Here is a 21,423-nt window from a genome sequence, read left to right as displayed (position 1 = left end):
TAAGGACAACGTGGTAGCCAACGCACTCAGCAGAAAGAGTGCAGGTATGTTAGCTCACCTAATAGTTTCAGAATGCAGGGTAATAGGGACCACACAACATGTATGACTTCAGGACCTGAAGAGAGTTACATATTTGACCCACCTGACTGTTCAACCTGAGTTGATCCAGAGAATAAAGGAAACCAAGTCCACCGATTCCACACTAGCAGCTATCAAAAAAGATACAAAATATGGAGTAAATTAAGAATCTCGAGTCTCTGCCGATGGGTTACTCAGATTTCATGACAGAGTGTGTGTTGCATATGACAGTGAGTTGAAAAGAGACATCATGATAGAGGTTCATAGCTCAAAGTGCATCCTGGAAGCACTAAAATGTATCAAAATATGTGACCCCGATTTTGGTAGAATGAGATGAAAGAGAGGTGACCGACTTTGTTTCCAAGTGTCTAGTGTGTCAACATATCAAAACAGAGCATCAACATCTAAGCAGGCTAATTCGGCCATTACCGATTCTGGAGTGAAAGTTGAAACACATCACAATAGATTTCGTGACAAGATTGCCTAGGGCACGCTCAAAACATGATGCCATTTAGGTAATTATTGACCGGCTCACCAAGTTTTCTCATTTCTTGGCTATCAAGATGATCGACCCCTTAGACAAGATAGTAAGAATGAATATCCGGGAGATTGTCAAATTACATAGAGTGGCAGTGACAGTAGTATCTGATAGGGACTGCAAGTCCATTTCTCGATTCTAGTCTAGTTTTTAGCAAGACATAAGAACGAAACTGTCTTTTAGTACCGTATTCCACTCTCAGACCGATAGACAATCAGAAAGGACAATTTGTACACTAGATGATATGCTTCAAGCTTATGTTCTTGACTTTGGAGGCCATTGAGATGATCATTTACTCTTAATAGAATTTGCCTATAATAATAGTTACCAAACAAGTATCGACATGGCTTCATACAATGCGTTATATGGCCGCCCATACAGATCACCGATCTATTGGGAAAAGGTGTGTGATAGAAAATTATTCGGCTTAAATCTTGTGGAGGAGACTACAACCAAAATAGTTAAAATCAGGAAGAACATCTAGACGGCTCAGAATAAGCAGAAGAGCTATGCGGACACCGGGACGAAGGACTTGGAATTTGAGAAAAGTGATCTAGTGTTCCTTAAAGTCACCCATTTCAAGGGAATCAGTAGGTTTGGCAAGAGAGAGAAACTAAATCCTCCGCTTTATTGGACCATTTGAGATCTTAGACAAAATTGGTACCGCCGCCTACAGACTGACACTACCTCCAAAATTATCCAGAGTCCATAATGTATTTCGTATATCTATGCTGCACAACTACAACTCGGACCCCTCTCACATCTTGGCTCTCGAGTCCTTTTCATTCCAAAAAGATCTGTCCTATGAGGAGATACCGATGGGCATTATGGACCGAAAGAGAAAAGTATAAAGCAACCAGAAAATTTTATTCGTTAAGATCTTATGACAGAATCACACACAGAGAGAGGTCACATGGGAGCTAGAATCAGACTTCAGAGCCTAGTATCCCCAACTGTTTGATTGGGTAAGAATCCATCACCTTATTCTCTGTTATGGGATTGAAACTTAATAATCGATAATATATTATTTTGTGTAATTTAAAAAATTTGAGAATAATTACAGGTTACTAATTGAGCCGGAACGGGTTAGTTATTTATTTGTCTTGTTTAACTGATTGTTCAATTTATAACTTTAAATACATGATGATATACTGAAATAGTTGAATGATTCAGTTGTACTTTCTTGATATATATATATATATATATATATCTTGTCTTGCGTGATTTATGGTTGATTTGTGAAATTAAAAATTAATATACAAACGAAAAATTATTTGGTCATGTGAATTAATGAATGGCAACCTTACTGGATATCATAAGAGATGGTGGACGGACCGGGTACATAAAGAACCCTACCGCAAACATTGCTTCATACCGAACGAAGTATCGATGAATGGTATTTTTAGCGCTCATACAGGACGGGGTATGGGGACAACGCGATTCACCCTCATACCAAACAGAGTATTGAGGGATAGTACTTTTGGAACTCATACCAGATGAGGTATGAGGACGACCGGTTAGTTGACAATGTTGAATATTGGTTCACGCGTAGTGGGATATCCTTATGGGTTCCCAAAGATACTAATAAGCAAATAAAAAAAGAAAGTGGTTATTATTGCTCATTTAAAAATGAGATTGGAATTTTATTTGAGTTATTGTTTCTATAGGTCGATTTTAAAAATCTCGCAATGGTAAATATATGCAATAAATAATTTTCCTTATGGTAAATGAATTTACTTAAATTAAGAGCTTCATTGGTTGTTTTTATGATTTTTACCAACTTTCAGTTTCTGTATCAATGAGTAATGTGATATTCTTACTGGGTTAGTATAGCTCACCCTTTCATTAACTATTTCATATCAAGAAGACCAAGACCCAGATCCCGATCAATAAGGGGGTTATGAATAGTTCATCAGCCAGACTCCCTTCAAAAGCTAGTGAAGGTCGTCCTAGAATGCTCAGTATATTGTCTTTTGTTTATTTTTTAATTTTCGTTTGTTCTTTTAGAATGGACATTCTTGTAGTGTTATTGGACATTCTAAATTATTATATAAGGAATGTAAACCGTAAACTCTATTATTTCACTTCCACATTTAATTTATGATTTTATTTCCATTTAAGTTTCGGGCATTTAATAAGAATTTTTCACCCGATTCGCTATTATATAAATTGAAGATTAATAATCGATAATATTGTATTTATTGAAAATTAAAAAACTTTAAGAATAATTACAAGTCTCTAATGAAGTAAGAACCGATCAGTTCATATTTATCATGGTTTACTATTTATTTTACCTGTACTACTTAAAATGTTTACTATTATATTGTGTGAATTAAATTGATAGACTTAATTGCTCTCTCGGTTATTTACGTTACCTCACTTCATATCCCTCATTTGTTGGTTCATTTTACAATAAATGTTCAATTAGATTTTCTGATGTACGTATCACCTATTTGCATTACCTACTATTGATATGTAAATATAAGTTACTAGTATGTAACTAGTAATCAGTTTATGCTTGGAATTTATGTAAGAAAGGCTTACTGGGTACCTTAGGAAATAGTGGACGGACTCAGTATATAAAGAACCCTACTATGGATATTGCCTCAGTTGAACGGGACAGAGAAGTCTCATACCTTAAGGGTTTAGGAAATCTGTTTCACCCTTATACCGGACGGTGTATCGAGACGATAGTTGTTTGGCACCCATTACCGGATGGGGTATGGAGATGGCTGGATTAATTGACAAATCTGAATATTGGGTTCACGAGTAGGGGAATATCCCTATGGACCTCCAAGAATTTCAGTAAGCAGGTAAAAAGAAAAATTGTTGTTTTTTATCACTTGTAAATGAAATTATAACATTATCTAAGTAGTTGTGTTTATAGGTTGATTTTAAAAAATTCATAACGGTAAGTATGGAATAAACAGTTTTCTTTATGTTAAATGAATTTATTTAAATTAAGGACTCCATTAGTTGTTTTATATTTTTTACCAACCTTCAGTTTCTGTATTAGTAATTAGTGTGATATTCTTACTGATCTAGTGTAGCTTACCATCCTATTAATTGTTTTAGATCAAGAAGACCAATATCCAGATCTTGATCAGTAGGAGGATTGTGAATAGGTTTCCTCCCAGACCCTACCAAGTGGTAGTGAAGGTTAACCCCTTAAAATATTTATTTACTATTTTTAGTTATTTATTTTGTTTCTTTTTACGAACCGCTGTAAAAAAGACATTCATATAACTCTATTGGGTACTCTAATTTACAATATAAAGAATGTAAACTCTAATTATTGTTTGCTTCCGCATTTAAAGTATGAATTCGTTTTTTTAAGTTACGGGCCTTTACAAGATTAATATTTGTAATATCATTTTTTTTTTTGTTACTCAAAAACAAAATCCGGTATATTATTAAGATTATCCATGAATATTTTAAGATAAATTAAATAAAATTTTTGAAGTTTGGATATACCATTTTTTTTAAAAGTAAAATTACCTATTATATTACAATTTTTATTACTTCATAATCTGATAACTGCAATATTATAACTTAATATTGTTTAAGATCTATTAGAAAAACTAAATTTAATTGCAAAGCTAATTATAATTATACTCAAATCTGGAAAACTTCTAATTTACCATAAATAATGCAAAATCAGTAGCCTATATCACTCATCATAAAATGTCACCAGTGATTTCTTGTTTAGATGGCTCTCTATTAAAAAATTATATTATTATTTATATATATGCTACCTACTTAGTAAAATATATAAATTTTCGTTAAAAAAAATATTTGCTCAAAAATGTTGAACTGCTTCCTTGAGTTAAACTCATAAAATAATTTTTCTTTTTATTAATATTACTTCTGTTGTTGATAAAATATGCAAATGTGAATTTGGCATGGATTCAGAACCAGCAAATTTCTGAAAAGACAAATTCAATTTCTGCTGCAAATGCATCTGAGCTTCCCATCATGGACAATTAGGCAATTGTTAGTTCAATCTCCATTTCTTATCACACACATTCCATGAAAATGGTGTACCAAATGTCTGCATTTCTTACAGTTTTGGGTTACCCATAAAAGTCATGCCAAATACCTACTAGGCATTTTAGATACACAGATCATATCCTAAAAAGTAGAAATTTACAAAAACCTTGTATTGATAAAATTTCCAATCAAGTTGGTTAATCCACATTCGAGGGAGATCTGATGCACGGATGAAAATACCTCCAAAACATTTACTTCAGGATAACAGCTGCATTTCTAAGAGCCAAGTACCTTTGCACGTATTCATTGGGAAGGGATCGTATGAGCTTGAAGACATCAGCATTCGCGTAGCGAAGATTGGTCCTCGGATCATAGTAAGGTGCCTGCATAATGTACCACCCAGTTATCCTCCCCAGAGAAGTATAGATATATAAAACAAATAGATGATTCATAGACCAAGATCTTGAGGACTGATGATCAAGTCCTCGCCTCCACACAAGGGAGGCATAGGTTTCACTGCCTACTAGCAATTTTATGCCCAAAAGAATAGATTAATGAACCGGAGCTTATTATGGTAAATGCTGTGACATTTATATGCACAAATTTGTTATTAGTAGCATCTGAAAGAGATCTGTTGATGATATAAAGAAGAACGTCAAGTAGGTAGTTATTTTCTGAAGGTTAAAATAACAGAGCTATAAGAAGCAGTTGCCACACTCCTTGACAATCCAAGCACAAGCTGAGACATTAACCTTTCAATTAAAAAAAAGAAACTGAGACATTAACCTTGACTCTTTCAAGGTTAAGCTAAATAGTATGAGTGCAACTCAAACAGCAGACTAAACCCATAGCTACTTTCAAAAGTGCAGAATGCATAGGTTCGCTTAACAATAGAATTTCCTGAAACAATTTTGGAAAGAGGAAAAATGTAATCATAGTTCTGCTCTGACGATATAGTCAATAGTTCCACGTGAACACTCAAAAAATGGTCCATGAAGCAGGCACTTTGTTGACCAGGAAATCCATGAGGAAACTCACCAGCATTTTGCCATAAGCGTTCTTTGAGGAAAAGAAATTAGAGCAAGGATGGGTGTGAATAAAGGGGATTTTGTTGAAGGCATGAAAGATACAACTGCTCATCTTGGAACCATGTGTGGGAATATTCTAGAAAATCCCTCTAACTAACTATTTATAGTCACTAGAGCTGCATACCTCGTATCCAGTTATATCGCAAATTCTCTTGCATGGATGCATTGAAGGTGGTGACTCTATATTGACATCTGCATCCATAGATGAATAGTTTGTATTAGGATTACAGTTAATATCGATTTCGGTAACCGAATTAACTAAAGAGCTAACAGGTTCTCTTTTTCTAGATTCAGTCACCAATTTAAGCAATTGAAATGTTTAAACCAAACTCGTGTCATCTAATCTTAGATATCTGCTATTTTAACAGCGCTCAATTCCACCCCGCTATGCAGGTTCGGTAAGATGCAAGTCTCTGAGTAGACCTACTATCCTATTTCTGAAACACTATTTAACCAGATAAATCTATGACCACCTACCTGTACAACTATCACTAAAAGATGGAAAAGAAGAATAAATAAGAATCCCAAGAAGTTGTTAGAACACCCTATCATTGATATTGTTTGAACCTGAGTAATCTTTTACTACTTATAGTTATCATCAGTGACTTTTCCTTGTAAGGAAACTTATGGTTTAAAGTAACGGAACTTTTAATTAATTGAAGAAAAACTGATAGCATTGCTTGAGCTACTAGTCTAGCTAAGTAAAGCAGAAAAGGCAAATCTAATGCAGTAACATATTACATCAAAGGAGAAAATGCAAGATTCAGACTGGTGTATAATGCAAACTAAAGTTGCAAAAAGCAAATACTTAAGCGAAAAAAAAGAAAGAAAAGAAACAACAATTCCAGCAATCAATATGAAGGATCATTTAAAGCCATCATTATGTTAATTTTGATTAGTCGATAAACATCCATCTAGAAACACCAGTTCCATATTTTAAACCTATTCATCCGGAACAAAATCGACTAAGTAACAAATATGAACCAAAATCTTCAGTCAATTCAAAATCAACAAAAAAGGAGATAAAAAGCATGAGTTTTTCTCCATTCTTCCTCAAACATGTACTCCCGGTTTCAAAGCAAAATATTTTTATCAGGCCTATTTTGATTCTGTCTCCAGGTTAACATCCGTGAATTATATTTTTCTCCCTAAAATTGCTCTCTTTACCTCATCAGATAGCGTTAAGTATGCAGTTATCTCTATATTTTGAATTCATCCAGAAAAATGCATTCAAGTAGAATGTTTAGCTTTCAGGTTGGGAGAACCTTGGCCACTTGTAACTAAAAAAGATATGATCACAGCTAGAGTAGCCAAGAGATATATAAACTGTTACAGATCCTCGTTAACTTGAAATGATATCCCTTGATAGAAACCTAGATTCTAATGGGTAGAAATCATGAACCAAAACTATGCAGCCATTTTATCAGAATCTTAATAACACCAAAGTAAAAGAAAAGAGGATGCATACTAACAATTGGGTTCATCAGGAGAATAATTTTGGTAATTCTCAGCTTGGAGGATCTGCTTGAGATGTTTCCAATGCCTGCCTCTTGATTGGCCTTTTGGATACTTCTCATACATCTGTATCTTCTTGAAACTAAGGTGAGTTGGCAACACTAGCTCTGCTTTTATAACCTCTGGTTCCATATCTCTATGATTGGATTGAATGACCCAGTATAGAGAAACTCCAGAAGAGATATTGCAGAAACCAAATTCAATAAGCCTAAACACCAAATTAAACTAGTCGAACGAGCAACTATGCAACTAATATATCACTCGGAAATCAGATGACGAAGAAAAGAAGTACAAAATGAAAGAAATCAGAATGTCGAACACTGAAACCCTAACCCCACCCGAGAGACGAGAAAGAAGAAGGACGAAGATGAAGAAGACTATAAACGGCACCGTTTGGTTATACTCTGTAAGTCCGTATTATTACGCGGCAACTATCCGGACGCAAGAACGAGGCAGGCAGGGAGCAATATGGCCGTGGCCCATTACGACGCCGTTTAGTTCTTCTCTCTGATTCGATTTCGTCCCTCTCTTATAAAATTTAATTTCTGTAACTTTATTTAGCAAATTTTAAGTTATATTATGATTTTTTCTAATTTTGTCTTCCAATTTATTTAATAAAGTAAATATTGAGAATTAGTCAAGTAAACAATTCAAATTCTCTCTTCAATTAATTTTCTTCTCAATTAATTTTCTTCTCAAAGAAAATTTATGAGAACAAAAATTAAAATTAGATTTTAAGTGTAAGGTTATTTTCGCATTTACTTATTGCATTTAAAATTATAATATAAAAATTAAACCCAAATGAATAAAGTAAAACCCACATTTCCTTAATCTTATTTGTTTCTGGGTATTTTATATTGTTCAACTCAAAAGGGAGGAAAACTGGCATGATAAATGCAAAATACATATCTGGATCTGCTCACTCCAATTTCATTAATCAAATTCTACTAAAACCTAAAGATGAAATCAAGATATAAATCATCTTTCAAATACTTTAATACAAGTGAAATTACCCACAAAACAAAAAAAATTGTGTTCCTGTTCCCATATATATAAGTTTATTGATCTCTTTCTCTCAGTTCCAAACTCTTCTGAAATGCACATGCAGTAGATATCTAGCTAGGCTGACCAAGAAGTGAAGGCCTGTAGAAAGAATGGGTCTGTGCAATCTCAATGCGTTCCCGAGGATCATTCAAAGTCTCATCTCTAAGTGCTTGCAGAATAGCTTCTGACGATTCTTCCCTGCAGAAATTTCCGAAAACATCAGCGTTTCAAATGAAATAATCACAATTCAAATTTTCAATCTCTAACTTTAATATCATATCAAATAAGTACTCCAACTTTAGCATTTATACCGTAATGAAAATGAAATTATTCTATGTAAATTAGGCTAAAAAGCATTAAGATAAAACACACTATATGTAAATAATTATTTTTTTATTTAAAAAAAAAACTATATATATAAAATTGTAATATTTGATCAAATACATATTTAATCATTTTAAACATTTGCAAAACAATAATCGTTTTTTATTGTCGAAATAAACCACAAAGTCATAAGGGATCAGCCTTCATTGTCCACCACCACCACCATCCAGTTGCTAACTCCAAAATCAGCCTTCACTGCTGGTGCCAGAATCCACCAGCCATGCAGCCAACATCCTTCTGCGTGCTGTCCAACCAGCTCTGTTGTTGCTTCTGGCTGTTGCACCACCACCAGCATCTGTCTGCGTGGAGGTTGGACCTCCACTGGCGTCTCCGCCACGCGCCCAAACCTGCACCACATGCAAATAACTGCAGCTAATCCCTACAGCACATGCTACCAATAGTTGTCCCCTATAGCCACGACCACCAACCATGCCACCATCCGCAGATCTACCTCCCTATCGCAACAGTAGTCACAGTAGCCGAGAAACAGCCAGTCATCACCGTGCAGCTCCCCTATGCTACGCCAACCCAAACAGCGCCTTTGGCCATGTGTTTGATGCCTCCAACCGCACCTCCTGCTCAGCAACGCGATCAATCTAGCTGCAGGTATGTCCTTTTGCGCGCAACCAACAGCCATGCAGCCTCCACTTGATGCGTCTGCTTGCTGCACATAGTCCAGAAGCACAATCGATTCCTCACACGCGTAGCCTTTTGCTGCGGACAACTTGAAAATTATGTTCAAGCCTAATAGTTCCTAAATCTTGTTCTATTTAATCGGCTTCAGGTCACGCAAGAGGTTATATTTCAAGTTACTAGTGCAAAACCCACTCTAGTTACTAGTGCAATCGATTCCACAGGTACAGGCTTAGTAATATGTTCAAGTACATTTTCTTTCTCATATGGTTTAAATGTCTTGGATAACCTTTTTGAGAGGTCATGGATTATAGATTTAGGATTACTGACCATAAGACCAACTTTTGAAAATACTTCTGCATATATATTCCATGTCCAAGTAGCAGAGAACTTACTAATACTGATGGTTCGCTAATCACCATTGCAAGAATGGGCAACATTAAGTAAATTTAGTTTTACCATACTTCGAGAAAATATGTTACACGTTCCTAAACTTTGTACTAATTTTGTGTCAATCACTAAAATATCAAATATTTGAATTATAAAGTAAGCTTCTTCCCTTCTCATTATGCCTTCCAAGACTAGAGGTTGAGAAAATAATTGAACATTCAGAAGCTACAAACAGATTACTTTGTAGCTCAAATCTTTGCTTATTTATGGATTGTGGGAAAATAATTGGATATGTTCAAGCAAGAAAGGGATTATACTACTTGGAGCACCTAAGTTATCTTTCTCTGCCACTACATCAGATCCTATTAACAAGTTTTGACTCTACCACAAAAGATTTGGGGACATATTTTTCAATCTTAAAAATTATATTTTTTTTTTTATTTAAAAATTCTGTTGATAAAAAATTTATATTATGATATATGCGAATGTGCCAAATATAAGCGTAAAATATTTTCTAATAGTAACAAATGAAGTATATTCCCATTTTTGTTAATTCATAGTAACATTTGGAGACCATCACAAATTCTTAATATTTCTAAGGTTAGATGGTTTGTCTCGTTTATTGATGATCATATAAAGTCATATAATTTTTTCTACTCAAATCTAAATCAAATATTAGCCATATAATTCCTCAATTTTGTAATATTAAAAAAAGACCCAATTTTGAACTTAGCATAAACTAATTCTGTAGTAACAATACAAAATACTTTTTAATCACACATGTTCATCGTTTTTTCACTAATAAGAGATTCTTCATGAATCATTTTGTATCCATACTTCACAACAAAATGGATAGCAAAGCTCAAAAATAATGATCTTCTAGCCACCAATAGGTCTTTCTCTTTCAAAACAACATTCCAGAACAATATTATGGCAAAGAAGTGCTTACAGCCACCTACACTACTAAACTCTTGCCCTCTAGTGTCCTAGATTTCAAAATTCTTCTAGAAGCACTCTCCAAGTTTACCTAGAAATAAGTGTTACAAACAATCTGATTTCTCAAATATTTGGGTATGTAGCCTTCATTCATAATCACAACCATCAAATGAAGAAACTTGATCTCACAACCTTAAAATGTGTGTTTCTAGGGTAACCCTCATCTAAAAAGTGATACAAGTATTACCACCTAGCTACACAAAAATTCTGTGTCAATAAAAGCCATCTTGTTGAACAAGTCCCTATATCATTCAATCTTATCTTTAAGAGGAATCTATAATGGAAGATAAGAATATAAATTTCTAACTGAATTTACTCTGCCATCCTTGTTATATACTCAAATACCATCAACACCACCATCACAAGAAAAATCCATAGAACTCTTTAGATAAACTATCTACTCAAGAAATTGTCCTGATTCCAAATTCACTCAGGTCTATACAAGGAGGAAGAATCTAAGTTCTTAGTTTAAGCCGGTCCAAGCATCCAACCTTAATTTTGGAACTAATTTAAGTCTTGAATCTACACAGTCTAATTATTTACATATTGTACTTCATAAAGATATAAGGAAATGCACTAAATGTCATCTTTATCCGATATCACAATTTATATCACTCGATAAGTTTTCACAATTCCATAAAAATTTTCTTACAAGTTTGAATACTAAATCTATCTCTAAAACTGTATTTAAGATACTATCCTGTTAAAAATAGAAAAATGTTATGAATATAGAAATGCAGCCAATAAAAAAGAACCAAACAAGGAAGTAGTGGACATACTCGAAGGAAAAAAAAAACTATGAGATGCAAGTGAATGTTTACAATCAAATACAAGATAGTAGGAATAATTGAGGTATAATGCAAGATTGGTGGCAAATGACTATACATAGACTTATAGAATAGATTATCAAAAAACATCCGCACGAGTAGTCAAAATGAACATAGTGTGAATCTTATTATCTTTATTTACTCATTTTGATTGGCAATTATGATAATTCAATGTAAAAAAAATATCTTCCTGCATTGAGATCTGGAACAAAAAATCTACATAAAAACTCTACCAAATTTTGCCTGAGAAACAAAACCAAATAAAGTTTGTAAGCTGAAGAATGCACTTTATAGACTCAAGAAATTGCCAAGAGCATGATTTAATAGATTTGCGAGATGATGATAGGTTTGGGATATAGATAGACTCAGATAGACCATACTCTATTTATATATGTTGATGACATTATTATAACAAGAAAAAAATGAAAAAAAAATTTAATGCTATGGCAACGCCTAACATAAGAGTTTGAAATCTAAGTGTTAAGTTGAATTATTTTTTTTTGGAATTGCAATCACTCCCTCAAAATCCAAGACTTCCCAATCTCAACCAAAATTCATTTATGACCTGTTAAGAGATATTTGCAGACTAACATATAAACCAATTAATACTTTCATTAAATCCCAATTATAAATTGGGAGTGGTAGAAGAAGATACACTAATAGATAAAGAATGCATAAGATATTGTTTGCAGATTGATATACCTGTTCCACAAATGACCATACATCATCTATGCAATAAGCGTTATAAATCACTTCATGCACAAGAAATATACTTACAGGAAGCCTACAGAGTGCTGCATTACTTAAAAAGATCACCTAAAAAAGAGACCTTATTCATAAAGTGATAGATTGCTCCTAGAAACTTATATGGGATGCAAATTATGCAGGGTTAGTGCTGGTCAAAAACTTTACAACAGATTATTGTATATTCCTTTGGGATAACCTAATTAATTGAAGAAGTAATAAGCAAAATATAGTTATAAGATTAAGTGCAGCATTTGAGTTTCAAGCAATAGTCTAAAGGGCGTGCGAATTATTACGAGTAAGAGGAATTTTAGAAAATCTAAGAATCAAGTGGGAATACTCTATGCACTTATATTATGACTATAAATTGAGCATAAACAATGGCCTAAAAGATATGTGAATTATTATGGTTAAAATGAATTTTAAAAAATCTGATAATCAAGTGGGAATACTCTATGCATACAATCCGATACAATATAATCGTACTAAACATATTGAAATCGACAAACACTTTATTAAAGAAAGATTTGACAGTGACCTACTATGTATTCCATACATGAGAAAATTTTCTAGGAGCAAGAAACACTTTTCCATTTCGAACCAATGCTTCAATTGGGAGAAAACTTTCCATTTAGGTGAAAGTCCCCAAAGTGGCACTAGAAGTCCCTTAAATAGGAGTTCCCCGAATGATCAGAATCCCTTAGAGGGAAGAAAATTTTCTAGTGTGATAAATTTTCTCACATAGCAGGCAGGTTTTCCGAATAAGAACAACATTTCTTAAATAAGAGACATTCCTTAAGTGGAAAGAAAATCCATCGAGTGAGAAAATTTTTCAATATGAAGAAATTCTCAAAATGAGAGAAGTCCCCAAATAGACATACTCTATCTAACAAATTTTAGACCTAATAGGAACCAAATGACGATTTAAATTTTTATAAAAATTCTCGTTGCATCCCTCTATGGAAACAAATACCCTCACTATTCTAAAATTCTTTTCCAATTATGTTTAAAGACTCCAATAGTAGTTCTGAATTCTAGAAAAAAAAATAACCATATTCTTAAAAATTAAATTGTCATCCCAGGAACTAAAATCAAACAATGTCTAACTAGAATTCTCATTTTTAAGAGTTCTAATACTCTTAGGAAAATTTTGTAGGTGAGGGATATAGTTGTAGGAGTTGTGCTCACATCCAGCTATTCAACAAATTTTCAATGTGTTTCCTACCAAAGTAGCACAACGGAAGTGTGATGAACCATCACCACACCAAATGATTTTTTTCTTCAAACCAAAAAGAATAAATTGATGGTGTGATAAACCAGTAATTCATATCTTAGAATCATACTTAAGAGCAGTCTTTTGGAATTCTTGAGAACTTGGAGTGTACTTGCGAGAATTAGAACTAAACATAACTACTTGCAACAAAACTAATGATTAAATATGCTATTAAAAGAATATCTAATCACCTTAAAAAATAATCATCAATTCTATAACACTCTAATCCCATTTCAACCAGTCACATATTAATTGTTAAAAGTTAGAAAACCAATGAATTAAACTAGGCACTTAAGGATTGATATGGTTTTAGATAAAATAATATTTTTCTAACTATACCAACTGTTTTTAAGAAAATTTGAATAAAACACCATCCCGTTTAAATTCGCAAATAGAGAAACATGCTTTAGAAACTAATCCAATGAAATGAAATTAAGAAAAACATGATTACGATTTCACTAAAGATATTTTCACCCAATGAAAATATTATAACATCACCACTTGATTGGAATTGAAATTTCTGAATGATCGTGCTTATGAAATTAAATTCTTAAGAGAGAGGAAACAAAGTTCCTAAAGAAGTGTTCTGATAACATAATCATTACAACAATAAATTTTAAAAAATAAACTCCCTTGCACTGAGAAATAAAATAAAAATAATTAGGTAAAAAAAAACACCCTTAAACCTACAGACCTTTACTAATAAGAAATTAAAAAAGAAAATATCTGAAAATAAAACGATTCCGTTAAAGAATATGTCATAATCGCTCTAATTTGTTGACGAAAATGTCAATAGAATACATAGATGGTTGTTTCAAGTTCTCGCAAATGAAAATTTAAAAGATTACATTTCTTAGGAGGAGAAGAGATTCGCACATGAGAAGAATTTCTCTAAGTAACAAATAAAAATTTCCCCAAGTAGAGAGATGAGTGATTCCAACTTCTTGACAAACAATTTGGAGGACCAAATTGTTTTAAGGGGGAAAGATTTGTAATATCTAGCTGGGTACAAAAAAAAACAAAAAAAAATCTATGGAATATATATATATATGTATATGTATATATATAATTAAACAAAAGAAAAGAAATTAAAGAAAGAAAGAAAACAAAAACCTAGAGTGTGCTCTGGGAGCAGAAGAAGAAAACATGTGACCATATATATAATATATATATGTATATATATATAATTAAGTAACAGAAAAAGAAAAGAAAGGAAGAAAAAAATATAGATGGAGAAGAGAGAGGGTCGAGCGGCATCGACGAGAGAGAGAGAAGGGTCGCACGGTGTTGCACGACGCTGCAATCGAAGAAGAAAGAAAGAAGAGAGGAATCGCCATCGGTTAGAGAGAGAAAAAGAGGAGAGAGAGAGAAGACACACGGTGGGTAGAGAGAGAAAGAGAGAAGAAAGAAGAAGAAGAAAGAAGAAGGAAAAAGGAATAAGAAAGAAATAAGAGAGGAATCGCCATCGGTTAGAGAGAGAAAAAGAGGAGAGAGAGAGAAGACACACGGTGGATAGAGAGAGAAAGAGAGAAGAAAGAAGAAGAAGAAAGAAGGAAGGAAAAAGAAAGAAGAAGAAGTAGAAGAAGAAGAAAGGAAAAAAGAAAGAAGAAAGAAAAAAAAAGAAGAGGAGTTGTGGGAAAAGAGGAAGAAGAAGAAAAAAAAACGAAGAGGAGTTGCAGGAAAGGAGGAGGAAGAAGAAAAAATAATGAAGTACGAGAAAATGGAAGTGTGGTGACCAATATGATATTGATGCGCCACATGCGATAACGCGCGCTAATTCAATCATCAGCGCTTGACATTTTCGGTGACACGCGTGTGATGGCATGTGGTGACGCTGGCGACTGGCACCGCGTGTGCGAAAGTAAAATCTCTTCCTAATTTTGCGTAATATAGTTTTTAAAATTATTTATAATTTAACTTATGTGTTTTCTATTATAAACGAGAAAAATTATCCAAACGGTATTTAGATTTTCGAGAGAACCGTAGATCAAGTTAGAAAGGATTTCCAAAACTTTCATGATCACACCATAAATAAGAATTATGTGTATTCTGTACGGAGACATAATATTGTGCTTATAAATTATATATGATGTGTGTAAATAAAAATGTGTATAAATTGTGTGTATGTATGTTTTGTGTAGATATGAATTGATAAGAACAGAATTAATAAAAACAAATACGTTAATAAATATATATATGATATGTTGTCTATGATTGTGTGTACGTGTTTAAGTATGAACGTGTGCGTATGTATTTGTAGAAATTGTGTGTGTATAAATATAAATATATATTTTATTTGAGATATGTAATGAAAATACATGTCTGCATTCTAATATATATGCGTGTGTATTAATATGTGTGTACATATGTTATATATGTGAAATGGATAACCAGTGTATGCATGTGAAATTTGAGTACACTGTACTTGTTGTATGATCTGGTGCAGATATAAGACACATTGTACTTATTGTATGATCTAGTACAGTTGTGCGAGAAATCTGAGTATCATGTGCTTGCTGTGTGATCTGGTATAGGATGACTCAGAAAGTGGGTTGGAAAATGTATGGTTCTTATGTGCGTGATGATATCGTGTATTGTCTGTGTGTTTGTGTTTAATTATGTATAAAAATTGAGATCTTATCTATGAAATGAATGAATTAGGAATAAGAGACATTTGGAAAGAGTGTAGAGTGTAAGGACCCTACATACCTACTCGTTTAGTCTGAATTGAGGAGGGGAGGATGTGTGTGTGCCTGAAGTTCAGCAATCATGGTAAACCTGCACATGGATAGAGTTTGAAAGCTAATCCAAACGTGGATGGGTATTTGTGACAGTGGGTAACCTAGGAAATATATCTGCTGTGGTCATTGTAAAATTTATGTGTGTGTTATCCATGCGATTGGGAGATCCATTTCGCCTCTCCTCGATGACAATATAAATGGCATCGTGCGATAAAACCTTAGATATGATATTTCAAGTGTATTGTGATATTTCAAGTGTGAGCATGATTTGAAAGGAAAATAAGAATTAGATTAAAAGAGTGAGATTTGGAATGTGTTTCGTGTGATGATTTGTTTTGTTATATATTTTAATTGAGATACTTTATTTGATATTTTCTTGATTATAAATATTATTATATTTTACATATTGCGTAAATGTATGTACGTAAATTTCCATTATAGAATTTTTTTCTTATTGAACTCGTGAAACTCACCCCAATTCACCCTCATCCAGATCAGAATAAGTCAAAGATCAAAAGAAGATGACGAAGAAAATTTTATTAGCTTTATTTTAATATTGTAAATTAATTTATATGTCTTAATTATTTTAAAATAATTCCGCTGCATATTTAATTTTTATCTGCTCCACTAGTTGAAAATGTTGTGATAACGTTTATACCTACTGACATTAGAGTTCGAGATGTTATAGGTGGTCTTAGCAAACATGTTGACCAAAAGTTTGATCATTTTAGCATTCTAAACTATTAATGGCAAGTTAATAATGAACAATATCTATTCTCCAACTTAAGGAACAATGTTAAAGAGAGTGTATTGTATGTAAATTAAGTTAAAGAGTATTAGGGTTAAATACACCCCACATAATTAATTATTTATTTTCTTTTTCTATCCTCAAAAATTTGTATATATCTTAATATTCAATAAAATACATGTTCAACCATTCCTATTAGAAACCACGATTGACAAAAAAGAGTTGTCGGTCTTGCATTTTAACTCAGAATTCATTAAGGAGATTCAGAGCTTTTCTCAAATCTTAAGAAAGTTAGAAGTACCTTGTTATCAATATCTTGTATAGTGTCTTTAATATAGGACACAGCTCAGCAGGAGCCACAGGCTTGTTTTCCTCAGGATGCAATACACTTAAGCTTGACTGACTGAGGAGTTCATAGAATGCACCGACTGCAGAGACACCCTGGAAAACAAAATTTCAGGCAGCTATTAATCTAGGTTTCCTAGCATATAAATCTTTTTTTCCTTGGTCTTTTTCTTGTCTTTTTTTTGGCTTAAGCACACAAAAATTAATTAATGAGCAATATTAAATTTCTTCCTGAACTTTTTCACATTCACCAATTATTACGACACTTAAACACAGCAAATAAATTGAAACTATAAGAAGAATCCATCCCATACTAATCAGAAATGAAATAGAAAAAAGTCAGCATCAGTACCTGAATCATTCCTTTGCCCCTAATGTTCTCACCCATATCCCGGCTGATTTCCCCCTTGGCTAACATTTGTCCATACCAAGCATTACGACCCTTTAGTAAGGTTACGTAAGTGTCAGCCAGCAAAGGTCCTGCAAGTTTCTCAGGTTCTTCTGCTAATAAATGAGTTATAAATATCATCTCTGATGTACAATGTGCAAAATATACGGATTTGCTGGTAGCACTCTCATTGGTAAGGGCTGCAACCATTCCTGAAAAAAATCAATTTAAAGTTGAGTAATGTGTATAGGTCCATGGTTAAAACCTACTATTGTCGTAAAAGATTTACAACTGGTGGATTGTTTTGTTCACATATAGATACTTAAGTTCTTCTCCAAGGAAATTGATAACATAATGTTTATTATGTGTTTCCGATGTGCAGATAGAATTTTGATCATATGCATCAACTATTAAATCCTCTGCTTTTAGGTGCATGTTGCGCTTTATAATGTCCCGTCTGCGAAGGAAGAACCTAAGATCATACAAAACGTTTTCCCCACTGAGAGAATCTACAAGACACCCCCCCAACCACTTGATGCCAGTTCAAACTTGAATCTTATGTGACTAAGATTGACAGGCCAAAAGATATAACCCCAACTACCTAATTTTATAACAATGCAATATAGAATGTCATACTCTTGGTTGATTGTGCTGCACCTGTTTATTCCCTTGCCAATCTATAAAGAAAGCATTTGAAATTTACATATCATAACTTGAAAAGTCAATATCAAGAACATATCCAAAATAATGAATTAGTTCATAACTTATGGAAGATCGGTTACTTAGTGTTGTGTTATTAATAGGCATGTATTGGTGTCTAAATATACTCAGATTGTCTTTTTAAAGATCTTGCTTTTATGTCAAAAATAAACATCAAAAGCTTCTGTTGTTATTGCTGAGGCTTGTCTAATTGCAAAATGCAAAGTAAGTTTTCAGTTCTACCAGCAGCCTACTCATTCTATGAGGCCAATTCAACATCAATCTGAAATTACAGTTCACTATATGAACATTTTTGTTGACAAGTGAGGCAGTGAACTTACCAGCTCCGATAGCATATACATTCTTCAGGCCTCCCATGACTTCATGAGTGACTAAGTCACTGTTATCCCATACTATGAAATGCGGCTGTCTTAAAAATTTTGCTAGTGGTTTCCTCCACTTTTCAGCTCCACATATCCGAGCATTAGCATATTCTTTGTTGTAAATTTCTGAAGCAATATTCGGTCCACCAAGGTAAAGTATATTTTCTATAGGTAAGCCAGCTGCCAGGCACAAATACTACAAAGCTTAATGAAGGAAGTTAAGAGGTTCTCAAGTTAGGAAAAGATACTATGAGAAGAGACAGATAATTAAGCAGGTGAAAAGGAGTGGGACTTGAAACTACATAGATCAAACAAAATAGCAGCAGAAATAGGAAACAAATACTTGTTAATACGTTTTAAAGGCAGAGTTGGAATTCTTTCTTGAATAAGGATTGAGTTTATCAAAACCTCTGTCCATATCCAACAGAAAAATAACAAGATCCTTGTTAGTTCCAAATCACAGATAAGCTGCTAGGAATTAAATATCAGTGTTGTCATTATCTCATCATAAGAGCAAAATATGACTAAATCAATGTTGGTTAGAAGCAGTGAATTCTTCATGATGAAATTGCAAAAATGCCCAGATAAATATTAGACATCCAAGTCTGGAGGTTAAGGTCAATTTGCAGTTAGTAGGACCATATTCAAAAGTTTGATCTTGGCCAATCTTTAGGGGTCGTGTTCAATTCTTTCATTCTACCTTACAAATTTATATCCTGCTCCCATTATGGACTGACTACACAATGATTGAAGAACAAATAACTGTAATTAACAATAAAAAAGTTCAATGGGGTCATTTGTTTCAGAATTCTGTTAATCTTCAAAAATGCTGCTAGCAAGATGAGATACGAGAACCTATTAGTTGGAAAGAAACCTGGAGTTGAATTTATCCTTGGCCCTATTAGGTGGAAAGAAACCTGGAGATGTTTTCAACTTCATTTATCCTTGGCAAAGACAAAGCTAAAAGAACACAAAAATGGCTGGAAGTAACATAGGATAATTCTTACTTGCGCTGTTGATCATTCTTGTTGGTGTAATTATGTGGGGAACCGGCTCCAAAGCAGCTTCTATACCCTTTGCCAGAGATATAATGATGGGAACTGTAATCCTCTCCTTCCAATACTTATTGATTTCTTCAAACACTTCACGTGTTTCGGTTGAAGGCAAGCCATTCACCACAATATCAGCATCCCATACAGCCTCTTGAAGATTAGTCACAACCTTCAAAGGACAAAGTGGCGTATCAATCATGTTCAAGCAAAACCCATCTTTTAGAATTTCATCTGCATAAAGAGTCCGATCACCTAACCTCGCTTCAACATACTTCAAATATGCACAGCGCCGGATCAGCCTCCTCAGTACATCCTCTCTTGAATTGATTACTTCGAAAAGATGTTCAGCCGTGGCTCTATCAACAGCCCTTCCTGGCCTTCTCCAAATCCTGATTTGGAACTTGTCCCGAAATGAGCCATAGCTATCTTGCAACAAAGCTGCAAAAACACTTCCCCAAGCACCAGCTCCTACACTGACAATCCGCAAGGGATCACCATCAGCCTTTCCAAGAAGGCCTCGAAGCTCATCGAGCTTCTCTTCCAAACCATTACAATTATGGAAAGACCCATTTGAGTGCAAACTGTTCACCTCAATACTACCCACCATCTTCTCCACCACCGATAAATTAACTAACAATACCAAAAAAATGCCTTTTCTTAAGCTCCAATTGATGTTGAAAAAAATCTCAATCAGAACATATAATGAGAACGAGTGACCTCGGATGTTATATCATTTTCTTCTATACTAATCCAACACTAAACCATTTCTAGACTTGAAATAACAAATACCAGCTTCCCAAGTTGCACTTTGCATCAAAATAATAAAAATTTTATTGGTAACTTCCTTCACCAAAACCAAAGCTAATCATTTCAGATCTCTCCACTCAGATTTTCTTACCGACCCATCAAAGATTATTATTGTAACTTCAACACAAAAAGTCCAATGTCTTAAACAGCAGACTAATGACAGCCCATGAATCTCTCTCTAGCAATTATTTATTAGCAGTACATGCTGAGCCCATCCCAAAGAAAAAAAATCCAAGACTATGTTCAAGTCTAGAGCTTTGTTTTCTCCGTCTGAGTTCGTTCATCTACCCAACAGTAAACTTCAAAAGAAAAACAAAAAGAAAAAATCTCATATTAAAAAAAATAATAATAAACCGTGTAGAAAAAGAACAATTAGTCAAACTCCTACCTGCTGGTTTTTCGTGTAGGTAACTACAAAGGTCAGGGAAGGGAAAAGGCAGGAATTAAAACAAACACCATGCGTGGACTCTGCAGAAAGAAAAAGAGAGCATAAAAGGTGCATGAAAATGGAGAAGAAATAAGAAACTTATGAGCCATAATAAAGAGCTTCACATTGCTGACCATCTTACCCGATTGAGAAAGAAAGAGAGAGAGAGAGAGAGAGAGAGGCATTGATGGGTCACAGAAGAGAGAGGTTGGTGTAGAGAGCAGAGGAGCATTAAGTGTTTGGATGCTGCCAACTCCCTCAGCGATCATTAATGTTATATAATGTATATATACGTATGTATACAGTATCAGTATATACATTGACATGGAAAGG

General features: G+C 33.8%; 2 protein-coding genes across 7 annotated transcripts; both read right to left on the bottom strand.

Annotated features, from left to right (window-relative positions):
* Nucleotides 1–4,599: 4,599 nt before the first annotated feature.
* On the bottom strand, nucleotides 4,600–7,724 carry LOC110807145 (chromatin-remodeling complex subunit). The gene is made up of 3 exons (XM_022032179.2): nucleotides 7,167–7,724; nucleotides 5,819–5,886; nucleotides 4,600–4,989 (listed from the first exon to the last, which is right to left on the bottom strand). The coding sequence occupies exons 1-3, from the start codon at nucleotides 7,339–7,341 to the stop codon at nucleotides 4,858–4,860; spliced, it is 375 nt and encodes a 124-aa protein (XP_021887871.1). The 5' UTR covers nucleotides 7,342–7,724; the 3' UTR covers nucleotides 4,600–4,857.
* Nucleotides 7,725–8,015: 291 nt separating this feature from the next.
* On the bottom strand, nucleotides 8,016–21,370 carry GPDHC1 (6-phosphogluconate dehydrogenase family protein). 6 transcript variants are annotated; one of them, XM_088209021.1, is made up of 9 exons: nucleotides 21,233–21,370; nucleotides 21,052–21,131; nucleotides 19,812–20,962; nucleotides 19,158–19,214; nucleotides 18,763–18,984; nucleotides 17,687–17,934; nucleotides 17,291–17,430; nucleotides 16,210–16,278; nucleotides 8,321–8,451 (listed from the first exon to the last, which is right to left on the bottom strand). In XM_088209021.1, exons 3-8 carry the CDS (start codon nucleotides 20,461–20,463, stop codon nucleotides 16,218–16,220), a joined length of 1,380 nt encoding a protein of 459 aa, XP_088065147.1. In that variant the 5' UTR covers nucleotides 20,464–20,962; nucleotides 21,052–21,131; nucleotides 21,233–21,370; the 3' UTR covers nucleotides 8,321–8,451; nucleotides 16,210–16,217. The 6 variants fall into 6 exon arrangements, with proteins under 6 accessions (XP_088065143.1, XP_088065145.1, XP_021887879.1 ...); XM_088209017.1 differs by lacking the exon at nucleotides 16,210–16,278 and having other exon boundaries at nucleotides 8,016–8,451; nucleotides 21,233–21,369; XM_088209019.1 differs by lacking the exon at nucleotides 16,210–16,278 and having other exon boundaries at nucleotides 8,016–8,451; nucleotides 19,812–20,486; nucleotides 21,233–21,369.
* Nucleotides 21,371–21,423: the final 53 nt, after the last annotated feature.

The sequence above is a fragment of the Carica papaya genome, chromosome 8 (genome assembly GCF_054855325.1).
Source record: "Carica papaya isolate Zhongbai chromosome 8, ASM5485532v1, whole genome shotgun sequence".
Taxonomy (NCBI): Eukaryota; Viridiplantae; Streptophyta; class Magnoliopsida; order Brassicales; family Caricaceae; genus Carica; species Carica papaya.
This window is presented reverse-complemented; position numbering and strand designations above follow the sequence as displayed.

Excerpts from the sequence above, each read along its gene's own strand:
- LOC110807145 (XM_022032179.2), bottom strand. The coding sequence starts at position 7,341 with ATGGAACCAGAGGTTATAAAAGCAGAGCTAGTGTTGCCAACTCACCTT. Across the intron at positions 5,887-7,166 it reads TTCTCCTGATGAACCCAATT|ATGTCAATATAGAGTCACCA; the intron begins GTTAGTATGCAT and ends CTATGGATGCAG. Across the intron at positions 4,990-5,818 it reads GCGATATAACTGGATACGAG|GCACCTTACTATGATCCGAG; the intron begins GTATGCAGCTCT and ends TACATTATGCAG.
- GPDHC1 (XM_088209017.1), bottom strand. The coding sequence starts at position 20,463 with ATGGTGGGTAGTATTGAGGTGAACAGTTTGCACTCAAATGGGTCTTTC. Across the intron at positions 17,935-18,762 it reads TGTATATGCTATCGGAGCTG|GAATGGTTGCAGCCCTTACC; the intron begins GTAAGTTCACTG and ends GATTTTTTTCAG. Across the intron at positions 17,431-17,686 it reads GGGGCAAAGGAATGATTCAG|GGTGTCTCTGCAGTCGGTGC; the intron begins GTACTGATGCTG and ends TTTGTTTTCCAG.